General features: G+C 38.3%; 1 protein-coding gene and 1 long non-coding RNA gene across 19 annotated transcripts in view; one reads left to right on the top strand and one right to left on the bottom strand.

Moving 5' to 3' along the window:
• The window catches only part of LOC309352025, a 123,865-nt gene that overhangs the window by 44,802 nt on the left and 57,509 nt on the right, over window positions 1–21,554 (bottom strand). Inside the window, exon 4 of one of the 11 annotated variants that reach the window (XR_014161007.1) lies at window positions 4,344–4,711. The exons of the other annotated variants lie outside the window; for them this stretch is intronic. This is a non-coding gene — a long non-coding RNA (uncharacterized lncRNA). Of the gene's footprint in view, window positions 1–4,343; window positions 4,712–21,554 lie in introns of those variants that run through there. 11 annotated transcript variants of the gene reach the window in all.
• Window positions 1–21,554, top strand: part of CACNA1C (calcium voltage-gated channel subunit alpha1 C) — a gene marked incomplete at its 5' end in the record, with an annotated part of 484,372 nt that overhangs the window by 415,735 nt on the left and 47,083 nt on the right. For all 8 annotated transcript variants that reach the window (XM_081879585.1, XM_081879587.1, XM_081879586.1 and 5 more), the window contains one exon: window positions 20,073–20,105. In XM_081879585.1, coding sequence (XP_081735711.1) covers window positions 20,073–20,105 — 33 coding nt within the window. The remainder of the gene's footprint in view (window positions 1–20,072; window positions 20,106–21,554) is intronic.

The raw sequence follows: 21,554 nt of genomic DNA, 5'->3' as shown, positions 1-21,554 counted from the left end.
CTCAGCGTTCTTGTACGTAGTACAACTATGTGCCCAAACGTTCCTTGACATTTAGCCCTTGGTTTGCTGATTTCATTTTACTATCCTGCATCTGATCACATACAGCCACTTCTTCAAGTGTGTAACCAGCTTTTGTATCTGTTCACTGCCTTCAAATGTTGATAATGATTAAGAGATTGACAGAAAACAGCATAAAAACTGCTAGTAAACAAAAGCTAGCCCCAAATACAAATATTGTTTTAAAGCCAAAATATGCTGTTGCTGCCCTGCATCATAATTCTAATTCCCCCTAAATAAAATCTGTCAAAAAACAAACATATATTCACCAGCCTACCCCTCATGCACAAATACCCTCTCTTTTTTTAATGAGAGGCATATGCAAGTCTATGTATTCATAGTTGAGACCATCCCTAAAACTATCTATGTATGAGTCATGAGTATGCTTCTCTGCAGTTTTTACCCTCCTCCTCTGTGCTTCTACACCAGGTGTAAGCTTTTCAAAATTCCACTGTAAATGACCAGATTCCCACTGTGAAACCTCTGCCTATTAATAGTAATAATTCCCTATCTTCATAAATGTAACCAATATGTTCAAAAACCTATGGAGATAAACATATATAACTAATAATTATTGGTGTTAACTATGGATACAACATGACCTTAACTTGCTCCACTTTGGTCTCCCATTTTCCATAGAACAGGAGAATCTTTACTCTTTTTCAATAATTTTTGAGATGCTGATCTCTTGTGGGTAAACAGTGCAGCAGTGAAATACTTAGTCCTGTACATTTCCATTTGAAAGCCTTAATAATATGAACCTTTGTTCTTTTGAATGCAACTGCTGAGACAATGTTATAAAAAGTGAAAAATGAGACTTGAAATATGTTCTTCAAAAAGGGACTTGGTCATAGGGGTTGAAAACAACTTACTGTCTATATTGATACATACATGATGGTGCTTGTTTCTTTTAGCCCATAATGTAACTTAATAAATCAGTATCCCTCCTTGTATGGCAGAAGGATTTCATTACTCTTAAAAAAAAGAAAACAAGTAGAAGAATAATTTGATGTGTGCTCTTTACCTGTATGACTAGTGTAACAGGAAAAGACAGATGGTCTTCAGAATACTAACAAACTATGCACCTTCCCCTGGAATTCAATAAAAAGTCCAGCCAATAGATTTCTCTAGTCTTTAATAAACCTTATCATCCTTCATATATATATATATATATATATATATATATATATATATATATATATGCTGTCTGAACCCTCATTTTCCATAGATGCCAGTCTTAAAGCATTTCTGGGATGTAAGGGCAAAACAAGTGCCCTTGCTCTTTGTTTGCATATAATAGGTACACATAAAGCTGTGTAGATATTTCAAGGATTTTGTGTCCTTATATTCATATAGGTATATTTTTTATTTATTTTCCAAAAATTATATACTGTTTATTGTCATAAAACCTCTAGAATGTATACAAGAAATATTAACATTATCTATAAAAAAAAGTTACGAACAATTAAAAACATTTTAAAATAATTAAAATTAACAGTAAACAAGGTATGGGTGCAATTATATTCCCTGAAAAGCAACTGAGAGTTCTTTCATCTATGCATGGCTAGCAATGTTTGTCTGTGTGTCTATGTCCTAACAAGGAGTTTCAAAGGGTATTTCATATATATAATACTTACAAGCACATCAGGAGACTGAGGCTTTGAGCATTTGGGTCCTAATCTCAAACCTTTGTCCATGTTTACTATGAAAGTGTTTGCATGTATGAGTGTGCCTGTGTGTTCTGAAAAGAATGACAGAAGGGGATACAAAGTGTTGTTTCAGTGAAGTATTTCATAGAATCATAGAACTGTAGAGTTGGAAGGGACCCCGAGGGTCTTCTGGTCCAACACCCTGCCATGCAGGAATCTCAACTAAAGCATCCATGACAGATGGCCATCCAAATTCTGCCTAAAAACCTCCAGTGAAGGAGAGTCCACAACCTCCTGATGGACTCTGTTCCACTGTCAAACAGCTCTTACTGTCAGAAAGTTCTTCCTGATGTGTAGTAGTTTCTTGTAACTTGAATCCATTGATTCAAGTCCTACTCTCTGGAGCAGGAGAAAATAAGCTTACTCCATCTTCCATGTGATGGCCCTTTAGTTATCTGAAGATGGATATCATATCTGGAAAATAATATTTAGGACCCAGACACTGAACTATACAGTATAAGTTTAATTGAATAAGCAGTGAATTGTTATAATTTCCATGAATAGAATACTAGAATAATAATAGAGTAATGATAGAAGATGTATGTGTATATAACACTCCCCAAATTTCTTATTTGGGCTCAGGACATGCCCGTTCAGACATTTCTTAGAGACAAGCCTTGCCCAACATTCAGAAAGTTCCACAAGCTCTCCTTTTGCTCCTAGAAAATCAAGTACCTTTATATGATTCCAAAAAGTAGGTGTTTTCAAATGCTCAGGACCTCTTGAAGAATCAGCATGTTGATTTAATGTTTATGACTGGGGCAGTTCAGAGATTCAAAAATACCTCCATGTAATGCACTCTAACCTTTCTCATCCCTAGAAAAAGAGTTTTACCAGGGTAACCCACAAATATAGCTGCAGTTTCCCAAGTGATTCTTGTGATGAGAAAAGCTGACAAACCTACTTTCACAGTCATGGAAATCACTTCCAGGAAACTACAGCTGAATTTGTAGGATGTCCCAGACAACACTCTATCCTATTAAGAGTCTGGGGACATTGCATGGAGAATTTTAAAGATTTTTTTAAAAAATGGCTTCTTAGAATATTCTGAAGTCAAAAGCAGTAAGAACTGTGAGACAAGCATACTGTTTAGGGCCTTTCTCTAGGCCTATCTTCAAATGAGGGGGGGGGGATTTCTCCTTTGAGCCTGAGCAAAAGGTATTGGGCCAGGCAAATAGGTATCCTCCCTTTTTGGAGAATCTACATTTTAACTCCAACAGGCTCCATGCAAATGGCATGCCTCCTGTTCACATTCCTTGGAATATTCCAGTTTCCCTTTTATCCTCAGTGGTGCACTTTCTTTTTAACTCTGTTCCTCCCTTTCTTCATTCCCAACTTTTATGCTCTTCCCAACTCTTCACCTTTGTCCTTCTAGCCAGGCCAAACCTCTTACCAGCTAGTTTTCACAAAATTAAAATGTGACTGAAAGCAGATAGCTATGGTTTCACTTTAGCAAAGGCAAATTGTCAGTCAAGAGCTGGAGGATGGCCCTGTGTGTAAAAATGTCAAAATTTTAATGATTCTCAAACCTCTGTTTAGTGGGATTCTGGCTACAATGCTACTTGGAAGTAGGGTCCATTGAACTCAATGGAATTTGCTTCCATTAAAATCACTTCAGGATTGACAGATTCGTCAATCTGTTTGAAGGCTGTTTGAAACTTTACCCTGTTACTGCAGGTACAATCCTTGACCCACCTACCCAAAAGTATTTCTAGAGTAATTGCATTGACTGAACTGAAGCTTGTTTTGCTAGTCCAGTGTAAGTGGATTGAGGATTGTGATCTAAAATAAGCCCCGCCCTTGCAATGAAACAAAGATGGGTGGAAGGACGGCATGCACATAGCCTTGGCCTTTGTTTCAAATTCTGTGTCCATCTCTGTTGCTGTTCTGGTCTGTTTGCCTCTTTGTTGCTCTCTGTCTGATCTTCTAAACTTTCCAGTCATTTGCTGTTCTGCTGATATTGGAAACAAATCTTTGTTTTGTGCATACATACAATCATTTTAGGACTGCAATGTTCCACAAGCAACAACTTGGAACATGGAAGTGTTTTTAAAGGTTTTTTTCCACTCTTCCAAGATTAGTATGTGGACAGTGAAGTCCTCCAATATACAGCTAGCAAAGGGCAGGAAAAATGTCACCAGCTTTTTTATTTCTTTATACTGTAACTTTTTTTTTTACATCCTACATTATCCCACTCTTAAGTGTCACCATTGTAATGGTTGTTATATATTTCTGATATTTACCTATATTTGTGTTGGTGTATGCATGTTCAGTTTTTATACTGATAACTGTTTATTGGGGAAATTGTTCAGTGTTGCTGTTTTTTCAAAACAACTGGAGCTATGTGCATTTTGTATACACACTGTTCAAGCACAAATATTTATATTAAGTGCAAAATTCAACATGCTGAGAATCTTGCTTTTAATTTTTTCAAGTCAACTTTCTAACCTTTTAGGGCTTGCAAATGTGTGAGCCTTACCTAGCAACATACCTGGGAGATCTGAGTGAGACTTCCAGTGATCCATGAGTGGGGCAGTCAGTACCCTCTATAGCTGTTTGCCTCACTCCATGGCCATTCAATTATACAAAATAAAAGATGAAAATTTGCTTCTTTCATAACTTATACAGAATTGCAGAATTCAGATTTTTATTTTAGACAAAAATAATATTTTTAGTAAAAGTGAATGCATAACTCTGAAAGATAAATCACTGAAGTGAAGTTTCCCCCACTAACTATAAAATGATTTGGTTTGACACACTAAGGATCTAGCATCTGATCAAATCATTTTGTAATTCAGAATGAGGGACTTGCCACATTAGACTCTTTAAGTCACTATTATTTAATTAACAAACATTAGGTCTGGTTTTCATATGGTGAAGCCATGAGGTGGCTCTTTCCTGTCATGGTGAACCTTTCTTCTAATCTTCCTCCAGCATTTTAAAATCTGATAATTATTATTATTGTTATTATTACATTAATCATGTATGTATATCTACTGTACTGCATTAGCACCATTTCCTCAAGACCTGGAATTGCAGACTTTATAGTAGGAGGGCACTTTAGAAAAAGAAAGCTTTGGCTTATGAAAGAAAAGAGTTATGCTGAGGTGGCTTTAAACTGTAATATATATATTTATAAGAATGCGAGATTTGGTTCTTAGCATCTCCACCTAGCTAGTAAACCAAACCAGCCCTATTTTTAAATCTTTGACAGTTCTAGTTAATGACAATTCTAAATCTAAATGCACTTAAATATAAGAATGTGTGTGCAAATAAGGGCTGACATGTGGTTTGGGAGTTCACATTTCCTCTGTGAAGGAAATCTTATTTATTCTAAACTGTTGGTGATAAAAATAATAATAATTAGGCACTTATCTGAACAGAAAGTGAAATTTCTTGAGCAGATTCCAAAGTTGTGCTTGGAGTATAACTTTAGATACAGTTATTCTTTGGTACAGATCACTGTATTTAACATTTTACTTTCAAGAATCTTAAGAAACAGACATGACTCTTGAAGAGTGCACCCATAGTTTCTTTAAAAATAATATAAATTGCAGCTTAAAGTATTCTAGTATTTAGGTATTAAACATGTAAATAATATGTTTCAAGAACATGGTTGCAAGCTTTTTTCAGTTTTTGTTTTGTATCGTAGAAAGAAGAGGAGGATATTAGACAGTATCATGTCTACAGCATATTCATGTGGAGTCATTTTGTAATAAAAATGGGACCTTAAGGGGGAGGGTTGTAATAACTATTTTAATTCACATTTGTTAAAATTAACAATTACCTCATTCCAGGAAAGTATTCTATAAGCAAATCAAAGATTTTTTTTATTTTTTTAAAGGACATAAAGTAAATCATATTGGCTTCCCGGTAGACTCTTCCCCACATTATGGTTGCAAAATAATGGTTAGCACTATGCAACAGCAAACCCAGTGTCCTTATCAAATGTGTATACTGTATATAATGAAATTTTTATTTTATAGAAATTGCTTGCCTACGTTATTACCACCAAGCATATTCAATATATTTCAGTTTTAGCAAGCAGCCTGAGAGATACTTAGATTTTGAACCTGTCCATCGCTACAAGTGTTGATATTCTTGAAAACACAAGTAAAATCAGACGTCTAAGAGACTTTTCCTTTGTTACATACAGCTAAAGTTAGGCCACAGTATGCAACTGGATTACTCTAGAGTAGATATTAGCAGTTTCAATTTATTATTTATTAAATTTATACCCCACTCTTCCTCCCAAATGAGCCCAAGGCGGGGGGGGGGGAGTGGTAAAACAAGAGACATTAAAAGTAATTTCAGTGCAGATGCAGACTGGGAAATATATCAACTTAAAAGCCTTGTTGAGAGAGGAGGGTCTTCAGCTGACACCAAAAAGACAACAGATAGTACTTGTCTAATATTTAAATAATGGGAATGCCAAATTGAAGGTGCCACAACGCTAAAGGCCCAACTCCTATAATGTATGGCACAGAATCCCTGATAAGATGATGCCTGCAGGAGGATCTCAACTGCAAAGTACAATGATCAGTTGGCTATATAAGGGATATGACAATCTTTCAAGTAACCTGGTCCAAAGGGCAGCTCCATATAGAGGACATTGTAATAATCCAGACTGGAGGTGACCAGTGCATGGATGACAATGCTCAGCATAACAGCAAATAATATTTTCTTTAAAATTAACAGAAGCTGTTGCATGGTTTACATTGAACATTTCAACTATAAATTGACTTAGATTCAGAGGCCCAACTGTAGTTTTCACATGACATATTTTTGTATTTAGGACCTTGTTTAAGAAAAGAACTGTAACAGCTTTATATATCCATATTATCTAGAGAAGAATGTTTCCACTAGACACAAATCTGTTAAACTGTTATACCAGTTTAATGACATCATAACCATGCCATTCAAGCTTTAGATATGTATGCATGAGAAAGTCACAAATATGCTGATATATGGGTTTTTCACATAATATGTGCAAATGCATATACCTTGTGAATAATGGAATGACTTGTAGAAGGAAACATGTTACTTAAAAATTGGCATAATCTAGAAAAGCCCACAAATAGAATGGGTAGCAAGAATGCAGCTTCTAACTCATTCAGTGGGATTTGCAGAGACGATATTAGCACTGAGTTGTACACTCAGTGTTTGGACAATTTAAGCATGTTTTTCCCCCCACTTTACCTGAAATTTATATCAAGAAAACAATTTTGCTGCAATACTGAAAAAAGATTATTTTTTAGTAATATAAATGAATTAAAATTTGGTAATATTAATACACGTTTACATCCTGTTTTGTTTTGTTTTTTTAAGATTTGTAACCAATGAAAACAATGAAGAAAAACGTTCTCCCCACAAAATTTAAATACAAAAATATTTAAAATCATTTAAAGATATTCCACAGGTCTGATACTTAACCTTTTTATGAAATACTTCAATATCCAATTTAGAAGTGATGTACAGGAGAAAATAATATTACAGTATGTTAACTATTGAGCAATTTGTGGAACACTCAGTCTGGTGGAATGCTCTATCGCAAAAGACCAGGGCCCTGCAGGATTTGACATCTTTTCACAGAGCCTGCAAGACAGAGCTGTTCCACCAGGCCTTTGGTCCGGTTCCAGTCTGACCCCCCCCCCTTTTTTTCAAGACCTTGTATGTAAGGGCCCCCTCTAACCCTTCTCACCAGCTCATATGAGACCAGCACAAATAGCTGGGTCTGGTGAACACTTAATGTTCCCACCCCATAGTTATAGTTATAATTCATGGGTTGCCATCGGATTTTATTCTGATTTTAAGCTGTATTTCAACCGATTGTTTGATCTTATGTTTTAATGTATTATATATTTGATGTTAGCCACCCTGAGCCCGGTCTTGGCCGGGGAGGGCGGAATATAAATAATTTTTTTATTATTAGTGCTTAAAATATGAAAGATTTTAAAAAATCTCTAAGCTGTTGCTATAATGCATAACTCCATTCAGTCATTTTGATATGGAACAACATTCCAGCTTCTGATATAGTTAAGGTACTATGCTAGGATTTAAAGTAGCTGATTAAGGCTGCAGTCTTATATCCACTTACTCTTGGTAGCAAGGAAAAACTGGTATAAAAGGAAAATTCCTGGAAGCAAAGATCCAAGTTTGGGGCAAGTACTCTTTGGTGAGAGAACCCCAGCAGATATTTAAAATCACTAAATATGCAGCAAAGTGTGGAAATATAGGTTGTTAGACCTTTAAAATATGTCCTTGTGAGCTCCAAAACTTCCATCTTCTCCATCATACAAAAAGACCACATGTTTAATAAGTTTTAAATGGTTTACTTACAAACCCTCCAAAGGTCAGATTCATGTGCTTTTTCATACATCCTTCAGAAAAAGTTGCACAGGCAGTAAAACTTGGCTTAGTTACACTTGTATAGTTCCAAAATTATTGGTATAGGAACACAAGAATGGCTCATGAGAGCCATGCAATCTGAGCTGCTGTAACCAGCTCAAAACCTCTTCACGTGTTGAGCTTCTCTGATAGACTGAGAGAACAAAGGCTTGATTACCTAGTCCCTCCCCAGGTGAACTAAGCATGGCATGACAACTTACTGTATGGTCTTAACCCCTTCATGCATTAATTAGACTTAATCATGTTTGTTTTATGAGGCTGGTTATCCCACACTTACCTGGGAGTAAGACCCACTAGACTCATAAAGACTTCTGAGTGGATATGTATAAGATTACACTGTTAGTTATATCAAGAATTATGGTTTAACCAGTTTGTGGATCAATATTGCCTGACCCTAAACAGATAGAAAATACATTGTCTTGAAGCAAGAAAATGATTTGAAGGGAATGTGGTGGCTCCTGGTTTTGAAGGGTCCATGGACAATGCACACTCCCTGGGGGCATCTCCCTTAGGGAGTCTACCTCTACACTGCCATTATCATCAGCTCCTACAGCTCCTCTTTCTCAGCACTGCTACTACCAACTTGAAGCAGAGAGCCAATGAACAAACAGGTCATGTCATTTTCTGTTCCTCCATTTCACCACCGCTGCTGCCTAGACTCAAGCAGGAGGCAGGTGAACAAGCAAGCAGTGGTGAAGAGGAGAAGCAATTGTTTCTCAATGGGGCCCCTGCTGAGTTGCAGACCCTGGAAAACTATGCAGCACTTAATTTCTATATCTATTATGCTCTTGGTTGTAAAAGTAAAACATGGCCAATATGACCTGAGAAAAGGGAAAGGACACATGAAACATAGAGACAGGGGATTCAATGCAATTCTATATTGTTTATGTGCAGAAAAATAATCCCTTCCCATTATGATGCCCAGTAGTGAAGGACAAACCATCCAGGAGTTGAAAGAACTTTTGTCCCTATCATAATAGTGGCCCCAAATGCAATTACCGGTATTTATTTATGTTATAAATAATCATTATTAGTAGTATTTATTTGTCGTGTTTTACACCAAAGTGTTTCAAAGCAACTTACATAATAAAAATAGAAATAACAAAAAACATCAAAACCAAATATAAAAAACAACAACTATAGTGTCAAGCATGCTTTCTGGGGAGAGCATTCTGCAAGCGGAGAGCCGCTGCTGAAAATAATTTCAGTTACACTTAGGGAACAAAATCATTCAACAATTTTGGCATTTAACACCCATCCTCACCACCACAAGCTGCTTTTTCACCTGTGGAGAAAAGATGAAAAACCGCTTGGGGGGTAAATGACCTTCAGCAAAAATGGCTGGAGGAGAAAAGGTTAAGTAGTCATTCTCACACACAGTACTATTCCTCTTTGCAGTATCCTGCAGCTGCTTTTTATTTAAAACAAAAACTAGGAGGCCATTACATCTGCCATGCACTGCCAGCTTGGACCTGAATCATATCCTAATTAAACAAGCAGTAAAAAGACACAGAAAATGAATTAAAAGTTAGGTGTACTACTTTTCAAATAAAAATTAACTGGCAGCAAATTATTTCTTCCTGCCTACCCACATATTTGAACTGAAGCATTTAACTGTGAAACAACTCTGCTACTTGGGGGGCATCTAATCAGCCTTCATGTATAGTTTCTTTTGGATATATAGTTCACTTTCAGACTCAATAAATACTAGGAAGAAAGGTCTTGAGCATATTCAATATTTCAGCTAATCACTGTGTATTTTTTTACTTTGGGCTTTTATCACTAAATGCTGTGTATTGAAAACAGTGTACCTCAAGGTAGACTGAATAAAAATCTGATTGATACATGGTCTAATCCTGACCTTATTAAATCATATGAAGCAGCCTTATGGATAGGAAGCTGCCTTATACTAAGGCAGACCAACTGTCCATCTAGCTCAGTATTGTTGACACTGACTGGCAGGAGCTCTCCAGGGGTTTAGGCAGGAGTCTTTCCAGACCATACCTGGGAATGCTTCAGTTGACATGCAAATAATGTGAACTGCTATAAAGCCTTCCCTAAAAGTCCTTCCATAAAAGGACCTATAAGTTGTAATACACTAGGAAACTTACCAGCATATCTGAACCTTGGAAGCTGTGCTGATGTGAAGTACAGTGGTACCTTGGGTTACAGATGCTTCAGGTTACAGATGCTTCAGGTTACAGACTCCGCTAAGCCAGAAATAGTACCTCGGGTTAAGAACTTTGCTTCAGGATAAGAACAGAAATTGTGCGGTGGTGGTGCAGCGGCAGCGGGAGGCCCCATTAGCTAAAGTGGTGCTTCAGGTTAAGAACAGTTTCAGGTTAAGAACGGACCTCCAGAACAAATTAAGTTCTTAACCCGAGGTACCACTGTACTGAAATACCATGTAGCTAAAGACACTAATTGGAACCCAATGTCCACCCAAAGAAACAGAAGAATCATAGTTTGTCTCTTCTTCCTAAGCATATAAACATTGTCTTACCAGGTCAGCCCAGCATACTCTAACAATTGCCAGTCAGATGCACCAAGAAGCTCTCAAATAAGGCATCATGGAAATAGTCATAACCTGATAGTCATTCATAGCACTGGTTAATAAGATCCTGAATACAGTAATTCAGTTTTTACCTATCATGGCTAATGGCCTTCAGAAGAAACCTGGTCTATGTTTCAGTTATCTCCCATGCTGATTACTGAGGTCATATTTCAGCTAGTCTTTCATTGTCTCACCTTGGTACACTTCCATCCATCCAGCATGCTCTTCTCTGAAATCAATCCACCCTTTGTCCCATATGCCCCTTATGCCTGGAACTGCCTCCCAGAAGCCCTCTATTATATCTCCCCCCATATTTCCTTCAGGTCGCTCATCAAATTAATTTTTTATCTGAAGCAACCCCTTACTCTCCATATACTATTATAATTAAGCTGAAGTATGTATAATTGAAAGAATGGCATATACTTTTCCTGTTAGTTTTACTTCTGTTTCCCTCCTCTCACACTGTTGTTTCTCTTGTATCTGTTTTCAGATTTTAAGCCCCTTAGGCCAAGGATTTGTCAAATACATTTTTTGTCATATGCCATGCACATGGATAGTACGTATAAGCAATTATAATGGCTATGAATTTACCAGTCCTCCATGAATTTATCTAATCCTCTTCTGAAGCTATATAAACTAAAGGTCATTGTTTTATGATGAACAATCATCATCATTAATTAACTATGTGGTTTTCTCTGTTTTTAACCTATTGCCAGAAAACTGAACTAGAGGACTCTGGAGTCTAGTAATTTCAGAAAGAAGCATGACTATATCTTCAATCACTTGTCATATCTCTCCACTCCATTCCAGCCTGCCTAGATATGTTTGTTGAAATGGGGTGACCAGAGCAGCACATTGTATTCTTAAGTGGAAATATAATAAGGTTTCTATAATGGCATTGTGATACCTGCTATTTTATTTCCATCTCTTTAGTAATAATTCCTAATCATGATTTTTCCTTAAGTGAATTTTCTACTATGGTCTCAAGAGATCTTTTCACCTCATCAAAACTCAAGGTATGAATGATTTAATTACTGCTTGTAATATGTGATTCTTTCTGTTGAGTGATAGGCCAAGCTTTTTGTAAGCGTCTGCAAAGATATTTAGGATGATCCAAAAAACCAAAGTGCTGAACCAACAAGTACAAAACAACCCCTTTGCAGCACCACAAATCCAACTCAATGGTGTATCGTTGGAAAATGTCAATCACTTCTCCTACCTAGACAGTTATCTTTCCACAAGGGCCAACATTGATGCTGAAATCCTGCATCGCCTGAGCTCTGCGGGTGTGGCTTTCTCCCGATTGAAGTGCAGAGTGTTGAGAACTGGGACATTCACATGGAAACCAAAATGCTGGTTTACAAAGCTATTGTACAAGAAAGAAAGAAAGAAAGAAAGAAAGAAAGAAAGAAAGGAAGGAAGGAAGGAAGGAAGGAAGGAAGGAAGGAAGGAAGATTCTTTCTAGGAAATTCTGTGCAGATATCAGAGTTAAGTATTACTACATAAAGGGGGTATTATATTCCACTAATACTGCTGTGCTATGTCCATGCTGCCCTCAAAAACCTTCCCAACTATTAAGAAATAATTACCAGGTCAATTAAGATAGTAGGCTTAAATTCTTAAACAATGGAAGATAGCTACTTGAAGTAAAAGCACTATCTTCCAATAAGCTAAAGTCCTGCTACACTCTTCCCATCACCAAATACTGGTTCCTGACCACATGTCAAGAAATGGACATATCTCTCAACACCATAACTCTGCAATCCAAGGATTGCAATATCAATGGCTGGGCAATATCAACATTGTCATTTATCAGCAGCTAAATACTGGTACATGCTGATATATCACGATGTCTGGAATGTATCTCGGCTGCTTCTTCCTCCCCACCTTAGGGGAGGAATAACCCAAATCAACAGGGATGGCCCAGGACATTTTGGTACCTGAGGCAAACCTCAAAAATGCCACCACCACCCCAAGTTGTAAGTAGTAAGTGAAGATCTACATTGCAAACAGTGTCAGGGGATTAAATCAACCTAATGGTTGATGTGGGAAGTAAAGGCTGTCACAGGTGGAGCCCAGGAGAGCCCAGAAGGCAGCCCCTGCCATTTCCTCCCTAGGGATGGGAGAAGACCAGCAGTGCCTATTTGCTGAGTGGCCACAGTGGAGGCAGAATTGAGGCAGAGGGCTGCTGAGGAGGCAGCAGGACCAGCTGCCAAGGAATACACCACAGCTGTCACTGCCACCACAGAAGCAACAGCAGGTGGCGATGCATTCCTGTGAGGCTGGATTTGCTCCCACTGTGGCTCCTGCCTGAGGCAGTTGCCTCACTCTGCTTCATGGGTGGACTAGCCCTTAAAATCAGTATGTGACATTGTTGGAAATCATTTGCATAAACAAATTAAAGTATTTGACTTTTCATTATAATTGCCAGCACTTGGAATGGTAAGATTCACTGTAAATATGTGCTAGTTCAGTGTTTCCCAACCTTGTGCCTCCAGCTGTTTTTGAACTACAACTCCCATCATCCCTGACTAGCAAGACCAGTGGCAAGGGATGATGGGAATTGTAGTCCAAAAACAGCTGGAGGCACAAGGTTGGGAAACACTGCGCTAGTTCATATACTCAAATGATGTTTGAAACCATTCACTCTGTCCATTTCTGTGAATTTTAGGAAGTTTTAAAAACAACAACTGCTAAACTACTTAGCAATATTCCTATGTGCAGTGCTTTTTTTCAGCTGGAGCACGCCTGAACACAGTTCCAGCACCTCTCAGGTGGGCACCATTGTGGGCTGGCGCTGTTTCTTCCCTTTACGTGCTTCTGAGAGCCCAAAACAAACATTTCAAGTCAAACAGAAGCTGGCCAGCATGTGCGAGTCTATACTTTGTTTTAGATCTAAGACTCCACCTAGCTCCTAGCTGCTTCTAGTCATGATTCGTCAAGCTACAGGGCGTGGCCAATTCATATTTCCTTTTCTTCAATCTGTCTCCTGTGTAGCAGCAGTGGGCTTTCCAGCCAGGCTTCTGCCATTGCATGCACGTGCGTTTACACAAGGGCCCTTTTGAGCTGCCCTAGCCATCTGCCTGAATCTAAGAGAACAGGAGGCACACTTATTTGACCTGCACCAGAACCAGGGGAGACCCCCAAACCAGCTAGAGAGAGATTACCATAGTGTTTACTGCTTCTGTGGGTTGTGAACACAGCTGTTGTCAAACTGGCATCTGTTCAGGGCTGCCCTGAGTTGCCTGGCTACTTACTGTAACAACTTCATGGTGAATTCTGGCACCTATTTTTATTGTGCAGCTTCCTAAAATGCATAGAAATAAACATAGGATGGCATTCAACAAACCTGTACTCAGAGTAGACCCACTGAAATTAATGGACCTAGTGCAGCCATGTTTATTAATTTCAATGGGTGTCCTCTATGTTAGTTGAATACCACTCATAGAGTGTATTGTTTCAAACCTAATTGTGTGTATAGGTATATATGTATTCATGGTCAAAATAGCATGAGAAATGTTATTTTATGAGTGTTTTGATGTTTGTATAATATGTGGAATCCACACACCCCTACCTCAATGAGGACCTGTGCATGGAAAAAAGTACTTAGCAAACAGCCCCTGACAACTACAACATGTCATCCAGAGGACTGTTATATACACATGGACCTGGTCAGATCATCACTGCCAATCAGAACAAAAAGGGGAAACGAGGCACAGGATTCATCCCTTCTCCTCTTCCGAGATCAGGGCTGTTGGTAGAATCCTAATCCAGGCTGTTGCATACATATACAGTTAGACTGGAGCTCTTGTACATATGACCAACCTATTACATACTACATTGTCTGCTATAACTAGAGAACGATCTGTTCTAATAAAAAGGGTTTAATTAGGCATTGCTAATGACAGAAATAACATTTTAAAAGCTTACTGCAAATATAACCCCCTGGAATTGGTTGTCTGTCAAGGCCAGTCCTCATGTCAAATTTAAATGGTGAACTATTGACAGACTTGCATTCACAGTGCAGTGGGCACATTTGATTCCTTGAGCATTTATACTGGTATGTTTGCTGTTATTCATCTTTCGTGCCATTTTTTATTGTGTTTTATTTCTTGGCCTTTATTTGTTTATTTTTCTCTACCTCCTCCCTTAACTGTACGGATTCTGCTCTTCTTCCTCTATAAATAGCAATTCACAGTCAAGATCCGTCCAGTAAACTTGACTAATACTGCAAATATATACCATTTACACGGAGATATTGATTTAAGCCATTTTGATTCTGGTGTATCTTTTTGTTGAAATTGCAAGGCACAGGTTCACATCCAATTATCAGACTTGAATTAAGAACATTGGATCAAGCCAATGGCCCATCTAGGCCAGCATTATTTTCTCCCCCATGGCCAACCCATAAGCAGAAGCTGAGCACAAGAGCACCCTCCCCTCCTGTGGTTTCTAGCAACTGATTACTGCTTCCATCCATGGAAGCTTCCAACCATGGAGGCAGAGCACAGGCATCATAGCTAGTAACCACTGGTAATCTTATCCTTCTTGGATTTGTCTAGTCTCCCTTTAAAGCTATACAAGTTGGTGCTCAACACTACCTCCTGTGGTAGCGAGTTCCATAGTTTAACTATGCACTGCATGAATCTTCCAATATTCAGCTTCACTGGATGTTCATGAGTTCTGGTATTATGAGAAATGGAGAAAAAACATTTCTCTATCCACTCTCTCCATGCCATGCATAATTTTAAAAACTTCCATCATGTCACCTCTTACTCACCTTTTCTCTGAACTAGAAGTCTCAAATGCTGCAACCTTTCCTCATAGGGAGTTCTCCATCCCCTTGATCATATTGGTTGCCCATTGCTGAACTTTCTCCAACTCTATAGTATCCTTTTTTGGTGAGGAGACCACTACTGTACACAAAATTCCAAATGGGATTGCATCATAGATATGTATAATGACCTTAGGATATTAGCAGTTTAATTCTGAATTCTCTTCCTAATGATCCCTGGCATGGAGTTTCCCTTTTTCACAGTTGCCACACATTGGGTCAACCTCTTCATCAAGCTATCCACTTGGATGCCAAGGTCTCATTCCTGGTCAGTCACCACCAGTTCAGATCCCATGGGCATATATGTGGAATTAATATTTATTTTGTGCTGCCATGCATCACTTTACACTTGTTTACATTGAATTGCATTTGTCATTTTGCCTCCTATTCGCTCAGTTTGGAAAGGTCTTTTGGGAGCTCTTCATAATCTCTTTTTGTTTGAACGACCCTGAATAATTTTTTAGCATCAGGTCTGCTCACTCTTAACTCTAGATCATTTATGCACAAGTTAAAAAGCACATGTCCCAGTACAGATCCTCAGAGAACATCTTCTACATCTTTCTATTCAGAGAACTATCCATTTATTATTCTCTGTTCCCTACAACTTAACCAATTTCTAATCTGCATAAGGACCTCTCCTCTTATTACATATTACTTATTACTTAGGAGTCAGAAAGTTTTTTGAAACTCCATCACTATACTACATCAACCAGATCACCTCAATCTATATGCTTGCTGGCATATGCTGCCTTGTGGATCTTTTGGCTACATAAGGATCCACACTCAACTTTGAATTTTGGAAACAGAATGAATGTTGATATAATGTTCCTATTCTGTTGGTTCTTCTCATCTAGAACTTATCTAGGGTTGGGTTTTTGTCCTTACTTGCATGGTTGATATAAGAACATTGCCAAAGGGCCTGTTCCATATTAAAATCGGGCAGCTGACTCGTGGTGCCATGGTTAAATAAAAGGCAAATGATAGCCCTTGAGGGATCAGAACCAGGGTTCGGCTCTTAACAAGTATATGACACAAAAATCTGACTCAGCATTAGATTTTAAGACATAAGGCAGGTGTTTTTGCAGCTGGTTTACCTGTGCAGGTAACTTCTTGTTTAAGTGGTATTGAATGCACAGCTAAACGCAGAAGTCCCATAGGTTAATAATTCTTTTTCTGTGACTTAACACTGAGTGCCCTCTTCCTATGATACACCGCTCGCACAAATAAGATGGCTACAATAGTGTCAGCACTGACTGTTAGATACATAATCAGAACTCCAGACATAATCATGATTAGGGCCTCTACAAGTGTAGCATCATAATTAGACCTAGAGAGTCAAGACACTGATGGTCAACTGGCTCCAGGAAAGCAACAAGAGGAAGCAGAACTGAAACAGGGAACAAGATACCTTTTAGCCCAAAACCCTGTTGGATATATGTATGCCTGATGAGAAACTACCCTCCCATCAAACCTTATGTCCTGGGGTAATCAATAAAATAAGGTACAAATTATATACCACTTTCTAATAACTGACTTCCAGAAAAAGTAAGTCCTGGATCAGGCTGGGACCTAGAATGGGATGGTGGGTTTCCAATTGTTTTTATTCTGGATTGAAGCTTTTCACATCCACACCATACATTAAAAGCACATGCTCTCTCTCCCCCCCCCCCCATAAAAACCTAGGAGTTATGGTTTACATCCTACAGAGTTACAATTCCTAGCACTCTAATAAACTGCAGTTCCCAGAATTTGGGAGGGAGAGTGATGTAATTTGAATGTATGGTGTGGATGTGATCCACAGTGAGATTCTAACCAGAGAACTGAAATTATATATTTGCAGCAGCAGTGGTAGGTGCTGAAGGTTAGGTGACCATGGTGTTTATCTCCAACCAGGAGAAAATGCAATAACCTACAAATTAATTGGTGGAAATTACTATGCTTGACAAATGGGTCTCCTGAGATCAGTGCTTGAATTCCAGCCTTGACAATATCAGATATGTTTATGTTTGCAAACATTTCAGGAAATGGCCTCATTGACTTTTCTCCTGTACACTTGAACTGATGTCTGTCATATTGTGTTCTGTCAGAGGCAAGGATATTGGTCAGCATGAACCTCAAGTGAAGGTATTTTCACTTATAAGTCCAACTTCAGCACTCTCATCAGCAGATGCACAATGTGCAGCCTTTCAATATATTATACTACTGTACAGTATTTATTAGTGCTAAGAAATCCTTAACAATTTTCACAAATTCATTCTGTTCACTATAAAAGATGGCTGGTACAGTTTTGAGATATTACTTTTATCTATTCATGCCCCATTGCGGGGAGGACACAATTTTGTACTGCTTGTATAATACAGAAAAACTTTGAGATGTGCATTTTGCAGATCATACACAGAAGAACTCGTGTGATTGATTCTTCAGGCATTATGAATATATGATAGATGGAAAGGTTTGTTCTCCCTTTCTTGACATGAATGTAATGAACTTAATATTACAAATAAAATAGCAAATATCACAATGCCTTTATAGAGATCTGAGGTGCATCCCCATTTAGGAAACTAAACATTTGCAACTGTTGTCTCATCACAAAAAAGATGTGAAGAAACGGAAGATGCACAAAAGGATTTGAAGAGGTGGTAATGGTATGAATGTTTTGTTTTTTAAAGGATCAGACAAATTAATGGAGGATAAATTTAACAATGGCAATTAGCAATGATAATTTCAGAGGCAATATACTTTTTACTACCAGATGCTAGAGGCAAACAGCAGGAATGGCTACAATCACCATGCCTTACTTGTGAATTTCCCAGACACTTCTGACTGGCATATATTCTGAATTTCAATATTTTTCTAGTTATGCATGGTATTGCTAAAGTGTATTACATCATCCTTTTAATTTTAGAAACTAGAAGAAAATACTGAAATTCAGAACACACACACACACACACACAATAAATGCTATGAAGTTCTGTAAAATAAAGTTAAATAAAATATTAGCAATAATGGTCAAAGGACATACATATCAGAAAGAGAAAAAGATATGAAAAAGTGTGTTATAACAATATTTTAATAATCTTAAAACTTTTGCTGAAATCATAAGCTGCTAGAAGCAGAATCCAAGAAACAGATACCTATCACTAATTGAGGTAATTTTTTCAAAGTTCAGCACATCCCCTCCCCTTTTCAAAAAAGTAGAAATAATTTACTTGTATGGTGTATGCTTTAACCATAAGTGCAATGTCTGTTTAAAATAGTACATAATGCAAACGTGTGAAATAGTCTTATAAGTTTTCCTTATAGCATAAACAGCCTGTAAGAGTTCCAGAATGTAGTCACCAGTAACACAAGAGCCAATGCCCTTGCATGGCATATGCTGTAATGCAATTGAGGGAAAATGGATTTGGAATAGTGCTTTTGCAAGTGTGGCTGAAACATGGATCATATCAGCCACAAACCAGGTGCCATAAATGTCATTTGTGGCTTCCCTGCAATTCACTACTTGGTTAATGTCAGTAGCCAGTATTGAGCTGATGGAGATCTGGTCAGGAAGTAGTATGATAAAATTAATTTGTTTTTTTACCACCCTGTATCTGCATTGGATTAGCATTCCATCAGCAGAAAACAGCTGCTATATATAAATGTCTACTTTCAGTTTTAGCATTTGGTTAAAGCATGCAAAGGATTGACTCGCGGTACAGCCAGACTTATAAAAACATCTGGTTAAATTTCTGTCTCTGTTTCTGAAGCAGAACCAGACTCAACAGCATGCATAGAACTTCAGGTTCCATTCCTAGCGTCTTAAATATTTAATAAGCACTAGTTCAGAAAAGACCTGGCTGAGGCCATGGGAGTGCCTAAAAGACAAAGTAGAAGCAATTCTACCTTTGGGCTGGTCACTAGCCTGTCTGTTTAAGACATTTCCATTGTTTCCCTAAAAGTCTGTTTAAATGTATACTTTCTTGTTGCAGCATGGTTTAAGATGTTAACCAACTCTTTTTAGTACTGGAAATACCAGTACTGAATATGAACTCAGTAATAAAGAATAATTTAAAAAGTTGCAATCCTAGCTGTGGGATACTGAGGAGAAAAATGGTGCCACTCACTCTAGAGTAGTATTGTTTATATTACTGAACTATTCCAAGTAAATAATTCCAGACTTGCAGTCTGAAGCTACCAGACCTCTTCTCAGTAGATCACAACTTTTTTCCCTATTGGTCTATAAGCCAACTGATGCAGATTCATACCCTCCATACATTTGGTATGAAAGTGCATTTTGTTGCATTGGCAGTGGGGGGGGGGCATAATTTCCTTCACCCAGGTTGAATTGGATCCATTACATTCTAGAAAATCAGCATAGTCTCTCTATTGTGCCGTCCTATTTCCCCTCCCCATTACTCTCCTCCATTGCTGTGGTGTTCTGTTATTCCTGTGTTATCCAAGACATAGCCTATTGGGCCTCTTCGCTGGAGACTTATTACAGTTTATCTCTGTCTGCCTTTCTTTAAAGCCAGCTGAACATACCCAATGCTCTTCCTCTATGGTAAGATCTAACAGAACCCTGCCCCCCTCCCCAGCTGCTTCTGTGACACACTTCTTAATCTCCTAATACACTCCCTATTCTCTCTACCCTGACCATCTAGGTTTCTGTCTCAAAGCTTAGCCTAGTTATCTCTGCATGAAGCCACCATGTTGTGTTTCTGTTTGTTGAGTCTGGTGTTCACATGAGCTGTTGATTATGCTGCACATGATGTGTATTTAATGGGCATCCTTGAGCTTTCCTTTAGTCAAGTTAACTGTTGTCCTACGTTCTAATGAATAATTACCAAGAGAGAATTAGAATCCTTTTCAGATTTTCTGTTTGTTAAGTCATGAGCTCTTTGATGCAATGGAATTGATTTGCAAAATGAATTGAAACTATGAACAAGGTCCACATTGTTATTTTTGTGTGTGAAAATTACCCATACAATGAACAAATAGCACAAATAGAATAAGGTGTGGCAAAGAGAAAGGCACTGTGCATTTGCTCTAGAGTCCAGTCCTGAGTGCCTGATAACATTCTTCAAGCATCTAACCTATCCAGGCTTGAAGTTGTTCAGCAACAACCCTCTAGCTCCTGTCATGTAGCCCTGTTCCTGCTATCCACGGAAACGCCGTTTACCTTCCCGCCGCAGCAGTACCTATTTATCTACTTGCAGTTCGTGCTTTCAAACTGCTAGGCTGGCAGGAGCAGGGACCAAGCAACGGGAGTTCATCCTGTTGCAGGGATTCAAACCGCCAACCTTCTGATTGGCAAGCCCTAGGCTCTGTGGTTTAACCCACAGCACCACCCGCGTCCCATTGGCATAAATTTCCTCACTTCTTGGTGAAGCTGGGAATAATGGGACTTTGAGGAAGGGATTGGTAACTCTTAAGAAATAATGGAATTCCTTCCTTCTCTCAGTCCAAATTTCATAATGCTCATTGGGTTTACTCCACAAATACAGAGTTTTTCCCCTTGGCCTCTATTTTCTTAATTCTGCAAGTAGGATATGTTGAGCAAAACAAGCCAACAGTGTTGTTTAGGGCACCCCGTTGGAATCTCAGCTGAATTGTCTGCCCTTGAACAACAAATATTCCCCTCTCCCACTGGCTGTAACAGAAGTGTTTTCATGCAGAATCAACTCTAGAAAGTGTCAAAACTAACTACTGTTATGCAGGCCACAACCCTACTGAAAACAAATGCTGTCAAGGCCAAATGGACTTGACAGTAAAGCATGAATTATGGTTATAGCATCTTAACAATACTTTATTTTAATAGAAAAGGTTGCAGGTATTTTATGTGAACTAAATTATTCAAAGAGAGAACTTTGTTCTATGTCTTGGGTGTGAGTGTACACACACACACACACACACACACACACACACCAAAAGTGCTAATTTTGAGCTCTTAACAGGAAATCAAAGGGGTCTGTTCTCTCCTGGTATACACAGTGGTGAGTAAGATCAGATT

The sequence above is a fragment of the Podarcis erhardii genome, assembly GCF_964252035.2.
Source record: "Podarcis erhardii genome assembly, chromosome: 10".
Taxonomy (NCBI): domain Eukaryota; kingdom Metazoa; phylum Chordata; class Lepidosauria; order Squamata; family Lacertidae; genus Podarcis; species Podarcis erhardii.
This window is presented reverse-complemented; position numbering and strand designations above follow the sequence as displayed.